This window comes from Anas platyrhynchos, chromosome 1 (genome assembly GCF_047663525.1).
Source record: "Anas platyrhynchos isolate ZD024472 breed Pekin duck chromosome 1, IASCAAS_PekinDuck_T2T, whole genome shotgun sequence".
NCBI classification, from domain to species: Eukaryota; Metazoa; Chordata; class Aves; order Anseriformes; family Anatidae; genus Anas; species Anas platyrhynchos.
Window position 1 is genome coordinate 198,231,670 of NC_092587.1, and position 18,157 is coordinate 198,249,826.

General features: G+C 40.5%; 1 protein-coding gene across 6 annotated transcripts in view; it reads left to right on the top strand.

The window, feature by feature from the left end:
• Positions 1-4,164: 4,164 nt before the first annotated feature.
• The window catches only part of NOX4 (NADPH oxidase 4), a 121,415-nt gene continuing 107,422 nt past the window's right edge, over positions 4,165-18,157 (top strand). Inside the window, exons 1-2 of one of the 6 annotated variants that reach the window (XM_027467239.3) lie at positions 4,165-4,659; positions 5,248-5,343. In XM_027467239.3, the coding sequence (XP_027323040.3) occupies positions 4,603-4,659; positions 5,248-5,343 (153 nt within the window). In that variant the 5' untranslated portion in view covers positions 4,165-4,602. The remainder of the gene's footprint in view (positions 4,660-5,247; positions 5,344-18,157) is intronic. The other 5 variants (XM_027467225.3, XM_027467234.3, XM_027467248.3 and 2 more) reach the window with 5 other exon arrangements.

An 18,157-nucleotide genomic window follows, 5' to 3' on the forward strand; every position in this document is an offset into this window, starting at 1 on the left:
ATCATAGGAAGGATCATAGAATCTTTAAAGTTGGAAGAGACCTCTGAGACCATCTGGTTCAACCATCCCCCAACCACCACTATCACCCACCAAACCATGTCCCTTTAAAAAAAAAAAAAAATTGAATAATTAATAAAGAAGTCATTTAGCATGGTAGGTTGTGTTTCTTTCACTCTGCAAGAGTTTTAAAATAAGGCAAGCTATTTTTCTAAAAAGAACTCCTCAACTCAAACGGAGTTGGTTGGCCAAATACAGAAATAATCTCTAGAATTCTAGAATGCCCGTTTGGGGGATATAATAATTTCTTTAACCTCTAAAATCAATGCAAGATATGTTTTTAACCTCTGCACTGTTCTCAGGCCTGGTTCCCACTCCTACTAAAATCAAGGAAAGTCTCAAAATTTGGTGTAAGGTGGATTGAACTGAAAGCCTTTCAAAAAGGTATAAGATGCTGTGTATTCATTATCCCTAGATATGGGGTTCAGTTCTGAAGCAAGTGTTTGAGAAGATCTTCCAAACAGTTGGAAAAATAAATGTAACTGACATTTCTCTCAAATTGTTGTGGAATGCACTCCAGCTGTATTTATTATACACATTTTCCTTGTGTGCTATGTGCTTGCATTCTTTCATGATGAATGATGTTGCCGTGTGTTGGAGTTGTCATGCTATCTTTCTTGTTTGAATCAGGAATGTGTAGGAGGTTATTTGAGGACAAAATACTGTAGGACCTTCCATCATATTTTTGAACTTAATTCTTGTAGTGGGGAGCTGAGCGGTGTCTGAGTGGCTTGGTTGAGGGGAGATTTTCAACTGAAGCAAAGCATGACCTGCTAATGCTACCAGTACACTCGTGCCTTGTTGCTGCTTTTGCTATGTCTATGAGAATTGAGGATCAGACCTCCACTTACTGTTGTCTGATTCCTTTTTTCAAGTCTTTGTACATAGGTTTTGTTTTCTGACAGGTAAGGCAAAGAGCAGGCCTGGGCCATACTTAATGCTCCTAGACACTGTGGCAGCTGTAAATAATGCATTGCTGTGAATCACTGTAGCTTCAATGAAATTAATAAACTTGGCTGTCACCCAAACCTGGAGAAGCATTTCACCCTAGGGAGGCCTCCGAGTCAGTCAGGGAACATACGAGAAAGAAAGTTGATCTTGTGGTATGCAGCAAATGTAAAGATCCAGTTTCAAAAAAGGAAAGAAATGACACAACATGTAATGCCATAAAAAACATATGCCGTTACACAGGATATTACTCAGATGGCACAGACCTTAATAGGGACATGCATTTTGATCGCTATTTTACACTTTTGTTGTGCCTACACATTAGACTAACAGAAAACAGATAAACACAAACAGCATGTAGCCTAAATTTAATAAGAAAGTTCTACAAAATACAAGTTGTTTATGGGGAAACCTGTCAGTTTCTGTCTTCTCACATGATTTCAGTTTTCTCCTGAACATTTTTAATTTGCTCAGTATTTTGTCTTCCAGTGGAAAATAAATCTGAACCAGTGTCCCAAATCTCCTCTTCCTCAATGATCATCTCCCTTCCTTAGATGCATGATGTTACCACTTGGCCAGCCTCCCTTTCTGATTTTCCTTCTGCTCCTCCCCATGCTTTCCAGGATGCACAGTGGCTCACTTGGAGGTTGCTCCCTTCCTTGATCCTGGTGAAGTGCAGTGGTTAGGAAACCTCCCTGGGATGGGAGTGCAATGGCTTCAGTTCTTTGTGCTCCAGCTCTCCCACTGCTGGGCAAGTGCTTCAGCTGTTAGGCTGAAACAATTTTTCCCGTGCTCTGTAGTGAAACCAGTAAAACATTTCCCTCTCTTCCCATGAGCCTAATATTAAGGATAAATACTGGGCAGAGTGGATCGGTCCCCTTTGGGATGCAGGCAGAATTCAGGGGCTTGGCTGCCTAAATCTAGATTGCAACAGAGCCAGTGTGGTCCCCAGATCTCTCTGCAGACTTGATGAATGCAGCGTCATCCTCACAACATGGGCGGTCACTGCAGGAGTTTGCAGGATGAACATAATATGCTGAAAGATGGAGATAAGCAGAAGTTTGGGTGATTAGATTCTCAATCACTCTCAGGTACTTGATGAAAATTTAGGCACCAAAAGCCTTTTAAGCCATATTTCTAACATATAACACATCTCTAATACAACACATCTCTAATACTACAACACATCAGCGAAATAGTGTAAGGTAACTGGATAAGCTCTGGGAGAGTAGATTTGAGTGTTGCAGATGTTGATGGGATGTAGACTTGAAGGTGAGCATGCAGTCAGGGTGACAGCTGATGCAGGAGAAACAACCTTGCAAGAAAAAGTAGGTACTCTGTCCTTAAGAGGGACCGCCTGCTTTGACAGTGGTGCGTCCAGCTGGTAGAACAAAGCAAAAAATTGTTCTAACTGGCAAATGGATGTTCAGGAGGACAGAAAAAGATGAGCTGGTGCCCAAATGATGTTTAAGAGTCATATAACTTTTGCAGTTCTTCAAGTTATAAGTAGTATCTACAGCCATTTCTGAGTACTCCTTCCAAGAAGTTTAAAACACATGCTCAGATATCTGTGGGGTTGTTTAAAACAGAGGAAGAAGACAGAAACTTTCAGAAACACCTGTGAAGGCATGTTGATTCAGCCACCTGCAAACTGCATTTTCTGTGGAGGAAGAACAAAGTTGTCCTAAGGTCAGCCCTGCTCTCCGTCAGCCAACTTGGGACACCAGTTCAAAAACCTTCGCTGTTCCTAGGGAGAGAGAGGGAGACATTTTCTACAAAAGCACATTCCTCACTGTGTACCTAGAAATACTGTAGGATCCAATGCTGACAGGAGCATGAGTCATGTATTCCACGTGCGGTGTGGTGATCGTAAGTGGGCAGTGAAGTACAGTTGCCGGAGTGTGAGTCATCAGCTTCATGTGAGTGGGCAGTCAAATCCTGCATGAGCTGATTTTCCAGAGATGTTTCTAAGGGTATTTTGAAGTATAGCATATGGCACAGGAAAATTATTTTGGTTTTGTTTGTGCTTGCTCAGGCTTGAGCTATAGCCAAGGCCCCATGTTATTAGGCATGACATATCCTACAAGTTTTATTTTCTGTCATTCTGGCTTTGACATGCTTGTCTAGGGAAATTTCATCATCTGGTTCTCTGTAAGCAGCTTCCATTTGTCTTTATGTTCCAACAGAAATGAGGAAGTGAGTGGAAATAGCAAGCAAGATACATAAACTATGGTATTTCATTTGCAGTTAGTGCTGTTTTGGCATCAAACTATGGTTCTGGTGAGTTTTAAATTTCCAGATACGTATTTTTTCTTTCACCAACTCTCCTTTTAAGGTCATTTGATGATGCAAAATAATTGCTCTACTCTGTCCTGCTTTTCCAAAACTTCACCTTCTGCAGCTGCAGAAATCCTGCCACTATCTGAGACTGGGCTCCTGCCACAACCAAAATACCCCCAGCTGATTTTCATAGGAACCACATCCTACTCATACACCTTAGGGGCACACATAGGTCAGGCACTCTCTGTCTTTATAGGGACTGGAAAAGGATGGTGCCTTGCTTCCTCCCAGTTTTATCTAGACCCTTGTTGTCTGGATCATAAGGCATGGCAACTTTCCCAGTTGTTAGAGGAAGACAGCCAGCTCAAGCTGGACTGCATGAGACTTCTGTGGGCTGCTCTTTGGACTTGGCATCTCCTGGAGAAACCAGCTTACTCCGCTGTCAGCTGTCACCACCGCTATCTCAAGGAGCAGCCCTGTGCACCACAATGCCTGCTACAGAGTGGAAGCTCCCCTGGTGACTCACAAGAGGCGTAAAAGCTGCTGCCAGCAAAGCTTTATTTAAAGCTTTCATGTTAAAATCAGTATCCGGTGCGACCTTCATTCAAAACCTAAGCCAAACCAAAACCTGATCACACAGTGGTAGCAAGGTGGAGGAGTGAGAACCTGGGCACCCCTCCTTGTGCCAGGGTGGGATTGTGCCCCATCCCTGGAGGTGTTCAAGGCCAGGCTGGATGGGGCTTTGGGCAACCTGGTCTGGTGGGAGGTGTCCCTGCCCATGGCAGGGTGGTGGAACTGGATGGTGTTTTTAGGGTCCCCCTGGACCCAAGCCCTTCTGTGCGCCACACAGCCGGGACGAGGCAAGCTGAGGGGGTTGGTGCCGGGACCTGGATCCCACCTCTTCCCCGGCCACCTGAGGGAGCAGGATGGAAACGACACCAGCAGGAGCTGCCCAAGGACCTCACGGGCGGCCCTAAGAGCAGCTCCTCGGGCGGCCTCTGTGTTTTCCCCTGAACCCTCTCGGGGGGGCGGCCGCCGCCAGGCTCCCCTGAGGGACCCCTGGCTGACCGCGGACAAAGGGGCGGCGAGGCCGTGTAGGGGCTGTGTAAGGGCCGTGTAGGATCGCAGCGCACGCCCCGGCGGCCGGAAGACAGGGCGGGTGGTGAGGGGTGGGGAGAGGGGGAGGACCGGCTGAGCCCGGCTGAAAAGGAGGGCTCGCCCTCCTGTCGCACCCCCAAAATCCCTTCCCGGGTCCTGCCGCTGGTTTTTGTGGTGGGCAGATCCCCTGCACGCCCTCCCCCCCCCCCTTGAGGCACCATGGCGGTGTCCTGGAGGAGCTGGCTGGCCAACGAGGGGAGCAAGCACCTCTTTTTGGTAGGGCTGCCGGGCGCCTCTGGGGAGAAGGGGTGAAATGAGGAGAAAAGGGGTGAACAAGGGGTGAGCCGAGGAGAAAGGGGGGTGCCCGGTGCCGGGGGTGCTTTAGGGGGTGGCGGCGGGAGGCGTGCGGCTGCCGCTGGGCTGCACACGTGGGGGCGTTTGTATTTGGGACAATGCCGCTGCTGGCCGCCTTCGGGGGGAGAATTTGGGGAAGAAGGGAGGTCGGGGGGTGTGGGGTGGCACTCTTCCTGCCTTTGTGTCGCTTTGTTGCCCGTTTGTGTTCCCAGGGTCCCGAACGGCGGTGACCGGCTGGAGGCAGGGGGTGGTGGTGCTGCAGGAGCTGTGCCGGCGGTGGCCGGTGCTCACTCACCGAGCTGCACCTCTGTGGCTTCTAGGGGCAGTGAAACTTCCCACCCATCACTTCTAGGGTGCTGCTTTTAAAGTATTTCTGTTAAATGCGAGTTTTGTTCTCTAATTCCATTTAAAACTCTTTATGAAACTATATGCACATGACTTACTAATGGAATGAAAACTGGAAAGTTTGTCTGTATAACTTCCACTGACAATCTCTTGTTTCTCTTTTAGTTTTTATGGCTCTCTCTCAATGTGTGGCTCTTCTGGAAAACCTTCCTGCTCTATTATCGAGGGCTCCAGTACTATTATTTGCATCAGATGTTAGGGGTGAGTGACCCGGCCGTTCCTTTTTGCTCTGGAAGTTGGGATGCTGGGAGAAGGGAAAGGGGACAGAATGAGTTTGCTAATCAAGGATGACACAAACTGCCTGCAAAAGGAGGGAAAGATCCAGTAGGAAATTACTGGGAGGCTGCTGACAGTTATTTAGGAGTAGAAAGTTGATGGTGTTGAAAAAGAGTCACTCAAGTGTGGGACTTTCTCCTCCTTTCCTCCCTTCCCACGTCCTCAGCTGCAGGCGGTCTCACAGGACACAAACGTGCTCTGCAGACCGGAGCTCAACTTTTGTCATCAAAACATTAGCAAGGCTTATGGGCTTGTGCGCCTTTTAGTCTTAATTTGCTGAAGGAACTCATGAGATTGAAAAGAACTAAAAATTATCAAGTTGTCATCCTCTTGGATTCTATGTTCTGTGTAAATCTTTGTCATTATATGTAACTTTAGTTTTATTTTCTGAAAACAGTCTTGGATTCTGAATGGTATACTGAAGTTTTTTTATATTTTAATCTGGCAAGGGTAACATCCACAACTACCACAACAACCCAGAAAGATAACTTTAGGAAGTGATGTAGGGGTCTGTCCCATATCCAGTTACATAGTCATGGTTGCTTGAAATGACTTCTGACCAAAGGGGCGGATTAAGCGATAACAACTTTATGAAAAATTCTATAAGGTTGCTCAGTATTTTAGAATCCAAGTACAAATAAAGGAATAAGGTGATGCTTTGTGACACTGTGCCATTCTTGGTAATGGATTTCAATAGTCAAGTTGACATGGGGCTGAAGCACAGATGATGCACATCCTAACCTGCTGTAGAACTTCCAGGTTTTATGTTTGGCAGATCCAGGGTATATTTTTTCGTATGATGGATAGCATTGCCATGGCTAACCAGTTCCATAAGTTTTTGTGAAACTTGCTTGAAAGTGAGTTGGTTAGACTATACTTGTCTCTATTTTTTTTTTTTCCTTCTGGCTGACTCAGTTGTGTTCCAAGAAGTGAATCTTAGCAAAGGAAGTGCAAAAGCACAGGAATTAAAATACTTAAATACTTCATGATTATGATGTTTCATGGGAAAAAACATGAAAACATGTTTAATTTTATGATAATGTCTAATGGCTTTGCAGCCCACTGCATCCATTTGGGAAGAGATTTTGTTCCTGGCAGAGCAAGTCAGTTGTTTATAAAGTGAATGTTCCTGGGTCAACATGTTGGGCCAGATTGTCAGCTGATATCAATCAGCAAAGTTCCTTTCAATTCAGAAGACTTGTCTGCCTTATACCAGCTCATCGTCTAGCCTTTTTTTGGTTTTCTTCCGCTTCAAAATCAAAAACACACAAAGTAGTACAATGCAGTTGGATCTGGGTATTCAGAACCTGTGAGATGATTCAAGCCACAGATTCATTGTCTTGGTTAGGAGTTGACGACCAGAAGGCCATGTATTTGAGTTTGTCTAACACAACATCTTTAACTGTGGAAACTTAGACATTTTTTTGAAATGAGGAGGAAAGTGAAGTCTAAAAGATACTTTTAGTCAAAGCTCCAAAAGTGATTTAGAAACTTTGAAAACATTAAAGACTAAAACATTCTCAAAACTCGCTTAGTTACAGTTTGTCTAAATACAACTTTTGGATGCCAAAGTTAGGTTTCTCCTTTCTTTTTAATATATTTATATGTGTGCATAAATCATACAGATTGGGCTCAATTTTTCCAAACCTTGCAAAACAATTTTAGCCTCTTCAGGAAACAGGGAGTAAGCACAGCCATACTAAAGCTGCTTTTAAAAATCCATGTGGATTTTTGCACCTCTGCATTCTGTACATTGGTTTGCATAGCCACTGGCCATCTCTTGGTCTGTCTCCATAACCAGCCTGAGTTCTGTTCCATACATTGGTGAGTGGTTTGTGGTGTCTCTGTAAGCTATTTCTTGCTGTTTAAAATTTCTGACATCTAGATGAAAATTCTTCAACTGTAATTCAACATTTGTTGTGTTTTTTGTTTGTTTGTTTTTATCTTAACAGGATGAACTTGTTTTACAAATACTTTCCTGAAAATTAGTTCCTTTTTCCAACAAGGCAACACCTAATGGCAGAAAGGAATGGCTGCTTTTTTAATTAAAAAAAGTCTCTTGTTTCTCAGTGAGGTCTATTCAAGATTTTTTTTTCTCTTTATATGTTGTGTTAAAGTAAAATCTTCTTAAGAATTTGCTCACTTGCAGCACTAAAAGATTTACAACTACTTATTTTATTGTTTAGCAAGTAACAGGACAAAGGACAAGAAGAGTTGCTGTAGGAATCAGATTAAGATATAAAATGCAGTCTTGGACTGAATATCCAGAATATATTCAACTCTGCTGTGTTTTCATGCCATTTCTTCTTCATTCTTATGTGAAGAAGAATGAGGTTATTTTTTCCTCAGTGGTCACTGAAATGGTTCTCTTTCCATCAGCCTTCTACAAAGGAAAGCTGTTTTGTTCCATGCCAGTTGTATCTATTGTGACCTTAAACAAGATACTTAGCATGGGGTTTTAGAATTATTTTACAATTATTTTAACAATTTAAAAATTATTATCTGAACTCAGATATGTCTGTGAATCTTTCTGATACTTAATTCTACGTATGCAAAAAGGCAATAATAGCACAGTGATGTCCAGGGAGCCCAAAGAGAATAAATAAGTCAGAGACAGTGATGTGGTTAGGAAGAGCACATCATTCCACACCACAAAATTTAGTGGTTAAATTTATGTTGTCAGACATCACCACTTTGTTCATTTTGAGTCTTGCTGAGGAGGCCATGAACTCTTTGCTGTGGAATCTCCATCCCTGGAGGTTCTCAGGAAAATAGAATTATTTAGGTTGATCCTTCAAGGATCATCAGGTCAAACCATGAACCTTACCTACCGAGTCTGTCACTTAAACATGTCCCTGTGTTTATGATACAACAAGACATAGTAGACATGAATTACAGAAAGGAAAAATCATAGATAACTTGATGTGAGTCCAGAATTTTCATTATTGGAGGTTTTGTCTGCTCAGTCAGATAAATTGTCCAGATGATTTATTTCCTTGCAGACTTACAGACTTATCCCTTCACATAATCTTGGCTTTTTTTTTTTTTCCTCCCCAAAAGCTTGCTTGCATCTGACCAACAAATTTAGTCCCGTGTTCAGTATTGGCCTTACTGTAGAACTCAAACCTTGCTTTTAACAGTGTTAAACAAAATACCTTTTTCTTGGTGCTTGACTTCAGCATTAGACTCATTTTGTCATGGCATAAAAGGTCTTTCTTTCCTTTTTCCCTCACTAGTCCCTGATCAAGTAACTCTAATGTAGTCAAATGGACATTAATACATGAGGTAAGCTTCTGGGTTTCACACCGAAGTGGAGAAAACGCATTCTCAGAAAGGGTCTTCTTGGGAAAGGATCGAATAACTGAAAATTGATCTGAAAAGGAAAGTGCTTTCCCACTTTTTTTAATCTATACAGTTGTTGCCTTCTTACTGCGCTGGCTGTACTGTGCATTACAGTTATGTCATCTTTATTTACTACCTGGAATACATTCTGGATGTTCTAGCATCAAATGGAAATTTGTCTCTGCTAATTTATTATGACAGTAAAGATTTTGGTAATTTTGCCAAATTCTGCTTCCATTGATCCTTATGCATTGGCTGTGTAGCGTGTTTCCCCCACACATGTAAGCATTGAAGGGAGCTATGTATCTTGACCCTTTATATTTTCTAATGTTAGTGTGTTTCTGCTACTTAATTGTTTTGTAAGTAGTCTATTTGGGATTTGTTTTTCAAGGTGCTACATGTAGCAAAAATGTTTACTAATAGAGTTAGGTTACTATGGAAGTGTATGTAAACAGGATTTCCTTGTGAAGAGTGAGGCCATTAATCCACAAGACCTTCTCTTTATAGTCCCCTTGAACTATAAACAGATCTTTTCTTACGTTCTCTTTGCCTCATTCATGATTTCTTGTTTGCTAAAACATTTTTCTTTCATCCCTCTGTCCTTCCTGGACATTCCACAGATCAGCATTATTGCTAAGATTAGTTTCAGTTATAAACCAATGTGTTTATAATATGTTATTTTGTGACATATAGTTCTTGTATTTGCTTGTTTTTTGTTGTCATTGTTTGTGTTGTTTGTTTTTTTTTTTTTTTAAGGTCAAGTGGCAGTTGTCCTGTGAAGGACATCTAAATTGCAACCATTTATGAAAGATCTTCCACCTTTGAAGAACTTCTTGTGAAACTTTTAACAGTGGGAGTATAGTAGAGCTACCTCATAAATGAGTGCTGGAATTTTTACTGCTGTGTATGTTAAAAATACTGTGTCCTGTTGACATCACTGCTCCTACTTCCAAGATGATCATGGTGTAATACTTTGTAGAACAGGACGTAATTATGGCCAAAATGTTTCTTTGTAGGTTTCCTGTAGTAGGCCAACAATGGCAGGTCTTAAAATGGCTTCATTACATTCTAGAAGACTGTTTTTACAGACCATATTATCCACTGTGTTATGGTAGGGGGAAATCATTCAGCATAAAGAGGGCCTTAGTAGCAGGTGTAGGATCACTTCTGTGTTGTTGTGACTCAGATATGGCAATAAGCAACTTACTGCTATGGCTCTGTGTTGCAGTGTGTTGTGGCCCTCCTGGGGGGCTTAAGTATTCTGAATCTCTAGATTTCATGACTGACCTTCAGTAGTTGAGATCTTGCATCTTGCATGATCAACCTTTCAAGCTGTTGTTGCAAATTAACACATAAAATGCTGTCATACTTTTATATCGCTGCAGAATGTGAGTCAAACACTTGATCTGGAAGATAACTTGTAATCTTTTCCAGGCCTTGAGTGTGTCATTCTGCCTGGCACAAAAATAAACCTGTAATTTAGCAGCACTGACAAAAGTATTTATTAAATTTCCTGGGGTCAGGATTATAACAGATTAAGTTAACCAATTAATAAATATGAACATTTAGTCTGAAGTCTAAGTGAATGCACTATTTTTGGAGATTATCTGAGAAGTTGGAAGCTAATACAACATTCCAGTTTAAAACGGCTGGTTTCTTCAGATTGTGTGACTGATTTAAGCAGAATGAGGAGTGTATCTAACACAAAGGGATTGTATATGAAATGAGAACATGACCTAAATATGTGAACAGATAGAGAAGGAAAGTCATTAAGGAATACCTGATAGGTGAGGTTTAAGTGAACAGTGGTAATACTGATTCTCATTAGTGCAGGGAAAATAAACCATATTACATTAAAGAATTAAAAATGCTGTTGCCATCCACTCCTGATATTTCTCCATTTCTATAATGTCATATCCAAGTTCTGATTCACAAATACATGAGAAAAAACTGAGCTTGAGACTTGAGTTGACATAGAGAACTGAGATTTTTTTTTTAAAGAACTGCTGTTTTTTTGTTTATGTGTAATGTATTTTTCTTTACGATTGTGATTCAAATATGTTACACTATTTAATCTTAAAGTAATTTTAAAGGATTGCAGTACAACAGGATGTGATTTAACATAGTCCTGCCTTGAAACCTTCCATCTTCACAAAGAAGACCCAGTCAAACTTTTTTAGAAGTTTTCACATGTTCCAATAGATTTCTACTACCCTTACATTTTTCTTTCATTCAGCTGCTTTTTTTTTTTTTTTCTTCTAAATCTCCAGCCAGATTTGGCATGCCTACGGGGTAATATTTCTATCCTGTACAATTCAGATCTGTCCTTCATCTTAGATTCTGTGCTCTGTTATTCAAAACAAGGAATACTCTATGAAGAAAAGGAAATCAGGTGAGATGGAGGCACAGTGTGCAGCACAGTTTATCCCAGCTATGAAAATAAATATTTTTAACAGCTCTGGTACTGATTTGGGGAGATGATCTTCAGAATCTGTCTTTAGAACATGTTGCTTATGGCTCTTCCCACAGTCATTGAAGTTGTTCTGAATCCTAGAATCATAGAATATCCCAAGTTTGAAAGGACTCACAGGGATTATCAAGTTCAACTCCTAGAAGACTGAGGAAGTTCAAAGGGAGGTCTAGCGAAAGAGAGAGAGAGAGTGAGAGAGAGAGACAGTATCAGGTATGATGTCTCTTCTCAATCATTACTAGTTTAGGATTGTTGCACATAAACAGTGAAGGCATGAGAATCAGAGAAATGTCACTTAGGGAAGGATTTGTGATAGTGTGACATTTTTTTTTCTTACAAGGTAGTCTTAAAAGGTGAGGTAGGGTAATATATGCCGAAGTCTTTCTAAATTCTCCTCTCCAGTGCATTTTGCAACCACGTATTGAATATTGGATTTTTCTGCACAGCAGTTGAATCTTATGTTCACTGTTTGGCTAACAAACTGGGGCAATTCTGAGATGTGCAGTAAATTATTTTAGCCCTCAAACAAATAGTCAAAGTTTTTGCCTAGCTATGGAGAAGCACATTTTCATAACTTTGCTACTGGCAACACTCAGAACATGCGATGAAAATTGACTCGCTGCTTCTCTGTTCTACTTAGCATGTTGTGTTAGCATGCAGTGATATCTAGAGTACATGCACTATATATCTCTGGAGCCTTTTTCTGCTGCTGTGTAGAAGGAAAAATCTGTGATTGCTTTATACTTGCCTGGAGAATAAATCCTGCCTAGTTTTTGGGGTACCAGCTTCACGTTTATAGTGAGTCCAGTTCTGTGCTATAGGTGCTGCAGGTTTCCTCTGTGAATTTGATTAATCCTTTAGTTTTTCTATGCTTCTTCACCCTTCCATGAAACAGGATAACAACATGTGTTGTACTGGGTATGCAGAGTACAGAAGGAGGTTGTCAACTGCTTAGATTTGGTATCAGTGAAATTAGATGAAGGAGAGTGTCCAGCAGAGGTTTTGGGAATGTGTTTTATTTCTTTTTGATCCTAAAGCAATTTCATATGCTACTAATGTGAAATAACACTTTTTTTTTTTTTTCTTGACACAATGATAATCTTAGGGAGAAGAGAGGATTATATTTCTCTTATTTCTGAGCTATAATGAGGCTATATATTCTCTTCTAGAAGCAATGAGTTGCCTGGGAGCAAAATATCTTCTTTTCATTCTGTTGTTGATTAACAATTCAGCAATGCACTATGTTAATTTGTTTCTGTGCCACCCAGGCAATGCAAAGGAAATCAAAAAAGAGACCACTTGGAAACCATTTGGAAAGAATTAGTTTCATGGGGATATTTTAAGCCTTTGGATATATGTTAAGAGTAAACTTAGTACTCTGTTATTCTTCTGGGTCTTGCATGAATTGTGATTCTAAGAATTGCTGACTGTATTTCTTTACCATTGTTTTCAAATTGTTCATGAGCTTGCTTCAGCAAACATTGGTTCATTTAAGCTTTACTCTGAAGAAATAAAATTGGACATTCATGAAACTATCTCAGTCACACTTTCCCAGAAGTGCACTGCATTACTGGGTAAATTCATTTCCTGATTTATTTATTTATTTTTTTTTCCCTGTTGTGCATATGTTGATAGCATTTAATTAGAATTAATGTTAGGGCATTGTTCCATAGGAATGGCATTATGAATGAATATGTGCTATTTGTTAAATAGTGGCATGGCAAAACACAAAAGAAGGTTAGTAGGGTGTCTTCTTTGACAGCCTCACTACAGCATATTGTATTTCAGTGGAGGGTAATATTCCTTCTCCCTTTGCTGCTCTCCATTGTCTATCTGTGTACTTACAAGTTGCATGTTGTGAGTTGTTCACACAAAACACGAATTTTTTATTACCAGTGAAATCGAAGTGTGACTCCAGTAACTTGAAACAATAGTTTTTTCTTCAAAAACTGGATTTATATGACAAGTAATGCAAAACTAATGATGGACAAGCCAAGCTAGATTTAAAAAGCAAAACAAAGCCCTGTCTTTTCAGAAAACCTTGTTTTAAGAAGTTCTCTAGCCACATTTCATGCTGTAGTCTCCTTGTGTTTGTGGAAGAACTTGAAAAGCTGGAACCAAGTTTTTCCATAATCTTTTTCTACTTACAGACGCTTTAAAAATTTTTAGTTAAATTGTGTCATTTTCCTTATTTCTTACAAGAAGTTATTTTATTCATTTAATAATACATATTTGAAAAGTAACTCTTCCTCAGAATATTCCACATCAGACTATTCAGTTGAAGTTTTCCAAATAAAATAGTTGTGCCTGATAAAGGAAGTCTTGGATAACTGATACTTTGCCTGGTTTATGTTTAAACTTGAAGAAAACATAATTTTTTTCAGAAGCTCATGATGTATCATGTAGGTCACAGGATAATAGAATATCCTGAGTGGGAAGAGACCCACAGTGATCATGGAGTCCAACTCCTGACTATACACAGCACCATCCAAAAATCAGACCTTATGTCTGAGAGTGTTATCCAAATACTTCTTGAAGTCCAGCAGGATCCATGACATGACCACTGCCCTGGGGAGCCTATCCCAGTGCCCTACCATCCTCTGGTTGAAGAACCTTTTCCTAGACCCTCCCCTGTCCCAGCTCCATGCCGTTCCCTCAGGTCCTGTCACTGTCCAGAGAGCAGAGCTCAGCGCCTGCCCCTCTGCTCCCCTTGAGAGGGAGCTTCAGGCCGCCATGAGGCCTCCCCTGAGCCTGCGCTGCTCTGGGCTGAACAAACCAAGGGACCTCAGCTGCTCTTCATACATCTTCCCCTCTAGACCCATCAGCATCTTTGTAGCCTTCCTTTGGGCACTCTAGTAGACTTATGTCCTTTTCATACTGCAGCACCCAAAACTGTACACAGTTCTTGAGGTGAGGCCACACCAGAGCAGAGCAGGACAATCCCTCCCTTGCTCAGCTAGCAGTGCTATGCCTGATGCACCCACGGTTGATCCTTTTGGCTGCCGTGGCACACTGCTAGCTCATGTTCAACTTGCTGGCAACAAGAACCCTCACATCCCTTTCTTCAGGGCTGCTCTCCAGCCTCTTGTCCCCCTGACTGTACATACAGCCAGGGTTGCCCCTTCCCTGGTGCAGAATCCAGCGCTTGCTCTTGTTAAACTTCATACAGTTGGTGATTTCCCAGCACTATAATTTGTCTAGATCTCTATGCAAGGCCTCTCCACCCCCAATGGAGTTAACAGCTCTTCCCAATTTAGTGTGGTCTGTAAGCTTACAAGTATACTCTCAAGTCCTGTGTCCAAGTTATTTCACAGAATCATAGAATCACAGAATAGTTTTGGTTGGTAGGGACATTAAGACAATCTAGTTCTAACCTCCCCCCCACCATGGGCAGGGACAACTCCCACTAAATCAGGTTTATGAAAATACTAAAAAGAAATGGTCCTAAAATAGAGCCTTGTAGAACCCCACTATAGTGACTGGATCATATAATACATGACCAAATGAAGTAGTAGCGACTAGGTTGTATAATAGAAATTTACTATCAATTTCTAATTGTTTTACTTAGAGTATCACTCTTTTTTGGGGGGGACATTTATCAAGAGCTACAAGAACTGTTAAGTTTACTTCTGAGTTTTGTATAAATGTTCTACATTCTTGTTTTTCAAACCGTGCTCATTTAATCACTGAAATGCTGTAGCACATCAGCAAGCTTTAATAAAACTGCTTATATGCTTCTAATGACCATGGTTTGAATTTATTGCTTTTATGAGGTGTATAGCTCATTTTTCATTTCCCTTTAGAGGAAGAATAATTAATGAAAATAGAGATAGTTTTGTATATGCAAGTGGCACATTATAGAGACATTTTACTTGTTATTAAGTTTAATGATTTCAAGGGTACTGCTATTTTCTCTAATAGTCCAAAAATATTTATTGATGTTCTAAAGTCACTTTAAGCTAATGTCGGTAAAGATGGAGAAATACTTATTGTGGTTGTTCACACCATTTTTTTAAAACCATACTTTGAAGTGGAAAGTGAGATTCAGTATTCAGTAACATCTCAGTTGCTGAGGTTATGGTCATTGTAGCTGGTGCTCAGATGTAGTCACCTGGGCTCTGGACCAGCTTGGGGAGTCCAGAGGAGGAAAGACAAGATGATCTGAAGTCTAAATAATGTGGTGTATGGGGGAAGGGTAGCTGGGAAAAAAAGATTGTTTGGCCTGTAGCATCTTCTGCTTGCAGCCTAGAAGGCCAAATACATCCTGGGCTGCATCAAAGGAGGAGTGGCCAGCGGGTGGAGGGAGGTGATTGTCCCCCTCTGCTCTGCCCTTGTGAGGCTCCAGTTGGAGCGCTGCATCCATGTCTGGAGCCCCCAGCACAAGAAGGATGTGGAGCTGTTAGAGAGTCCAGAGGAGGGCCATGAAGATGGTCAGAAGGCTGGAGCATCTCTTCTAGGAAGACAGGATGAGAGAGCTGGGGCTGTTCAGCCCAGAGGAGAGAAGGCTCTGGGGAGACCTTGTTGCAGCCTTTTAGTACTTAAGGGGACTTATAAAAAAGATGGAGAGTGACTCTTTACTCAATCAGATATTAACAAGACAAGGGAGATTTAGATTAGAGATTGGGAGGAAATTCATCACTCAGAGGGTGAGAGGGTGGTGGGCACTGGAACAGGTTGCCCAGGTTGTGGGTGCCCCATCCCTGGAGGTGTTCAAGACCAGGTTAGATGAGGCCCTGAGCAACCTGATGTAGTGGGTGGCATCCCTGTCCATGTTAGGGGGCTTGGAACTAGATGATCTTTGAGGTCCCTTCCAACCCAAGCCATTCTGTGATTCTAGGATAGAAAACCAAAAAGTCAATTAGTAGCTCAGGTATATGAAGAGTTACTGCTGGAGGGTAGAAAATATACTTCTGTCTGGGAACAGAATGAAGTTACAGATGAAATAGAAACAAGGGAAGTTTTATGCAAAGGAAAAAGGACTAACAACTTATTGGAAGAAATAGCAGAGGAGGGGTAGAGTGTAGGAATGGACTAGATTATATGGTCCATTCTAGTCTTATTTTCCTTAACTCATAAGGTTGGAGATGCGTCTGTTATAAACGTCCCACTTGGTGCAATTTCTGTAGGATTTTCTCACTGAATATTTGCCAGAGATCATGCTCTATGTGGCAGACGGCAAGGTAGAACACGTTTTCTAGGGTAACTGCTTCTATTCCACATGACCAGCTTTACGAGAAGGTGCTCTTATGACTACTTTGTTTTGTGGAAGCTGGTAATGTCTGGTGAGACAGTCCCTAGTACTCAGGTCTAATTAAATAACATAGAGTAGCCAGAGGAGGAAAGGGATCTAGGTGGAGAGCTTGATTCTTCAGTTAGGCTGAACATCTTTTACCTTCTGTTTACCTAGTGATCTTGTGCCCAGAGGTACTGCAGAGAAGACAGGGTACGTGGGTTACAAATTGTGAGAGCAGGCACAAAGCTGCTTTCCCTTCCAATGGTAAAACCAACAATTTATATACAACATAATCCTTCACGGTGTGGTGGTTTTTTTTGTTTTTTTTTTTTTTTTTTTTTTTTTTTTGTTTGTTTTTTTTTTGTTTTGTTTTTTTATATTTTATGATACTGAGAACCTCCTGTCATGACCTTGTGCTAGTGATCTTGCTAGACGTGGTGGATTCCTGTTACTTTTCTTTATTTTAATAGTTTGTATTTTATCCACTTCTGTAACACATAGATAAGTCTGTAAAAAAACATGTAATAAGCACTAGGAATTTTCAAACAAAAAGGCTTTGCTAATAATTTTGTAAAAAAAAAATTAAAAAACATTAAAAAAAATGTTTTTCTCTGATTATTTCTTCTTGATAAGAAAGATGCGAATGCAGTTGATTTTTGTTTTTTTTTTGACTGAGAAATGGTAGATGCCCTCTTTTACATGAAGTACCATAATGGAAAATTGATAAACCTTTAATAACTATTAATTATATGATGTGTATATGTTCAAAACACCTTTTCAGGATTTGAGTTATCTTATGGAATTATGCTGTTTTCTTATTAATTTCTTCAGGAATTGAAAAAATTATGTTTTAGAGAACATTGTAAGACATACCATTCTAGAAATCTGTTGATATTCTAAAAGCATCTTTTACAAAAGCTAATAAAATGGTAATTCAGCCTAATATCTGGGAGAACAATGGCATCTTGCTAACTTCTTTAAAATTCATAAATGAATGAGGAACTATAAAAAGCTGAAAAAATACAGGGTTATGACACTAATGCATGCTTTGTTCATTTATTTGACAAGTGTTTTTGTTCTAATTATGTAAGTTCCAAATATACCAGTAAAAGCATTAGTGAAATTAGATTTCAATAATTTTCCCAGATAGTGAGTAGTTAAGAGAACCTGCTTTCTTTGGGCCCAAATATCACGTTGAATAGTGTGAATGGATGAGGAGTTCAGTGATGATACCTAACGGTCCTTGGAATAATATTACCATTTCAGTTTAAACAAATCAGTATTTTTTTACATGCTTTTCTGGCTTGCTAACCGGAAAATCATTACACTTCTCTTGTATGGCTCTCTAGGTTCTTTACAGTATTTATCCCTCTTTCCTACTTTAATGATATCTGTTGAAGCTTTAGGGTGATTTCTCAGTGGACACTTCTGTTGTCTCAGATATGTTTTGTTGCATGTGGTTGTGAGCACTGATGAGGGTATCGGCTCTTTGAAAAGAAATTTGTCAGTTGCTGACATTATTGCTGTTACTTCTGAGCTGGTGCAGTTCAGCTGAACTTGAATCTTATATCAGTTTCAGTTCTTTATGAATTAAGCTAATGATGAGATTATCTGTCTCTGTTCTATTCTCCTTTTATGCAGCAAGGAAAAAAGTGTTATGAATGGTAGGTAGCTGCTATAGAGCACTTGTGACA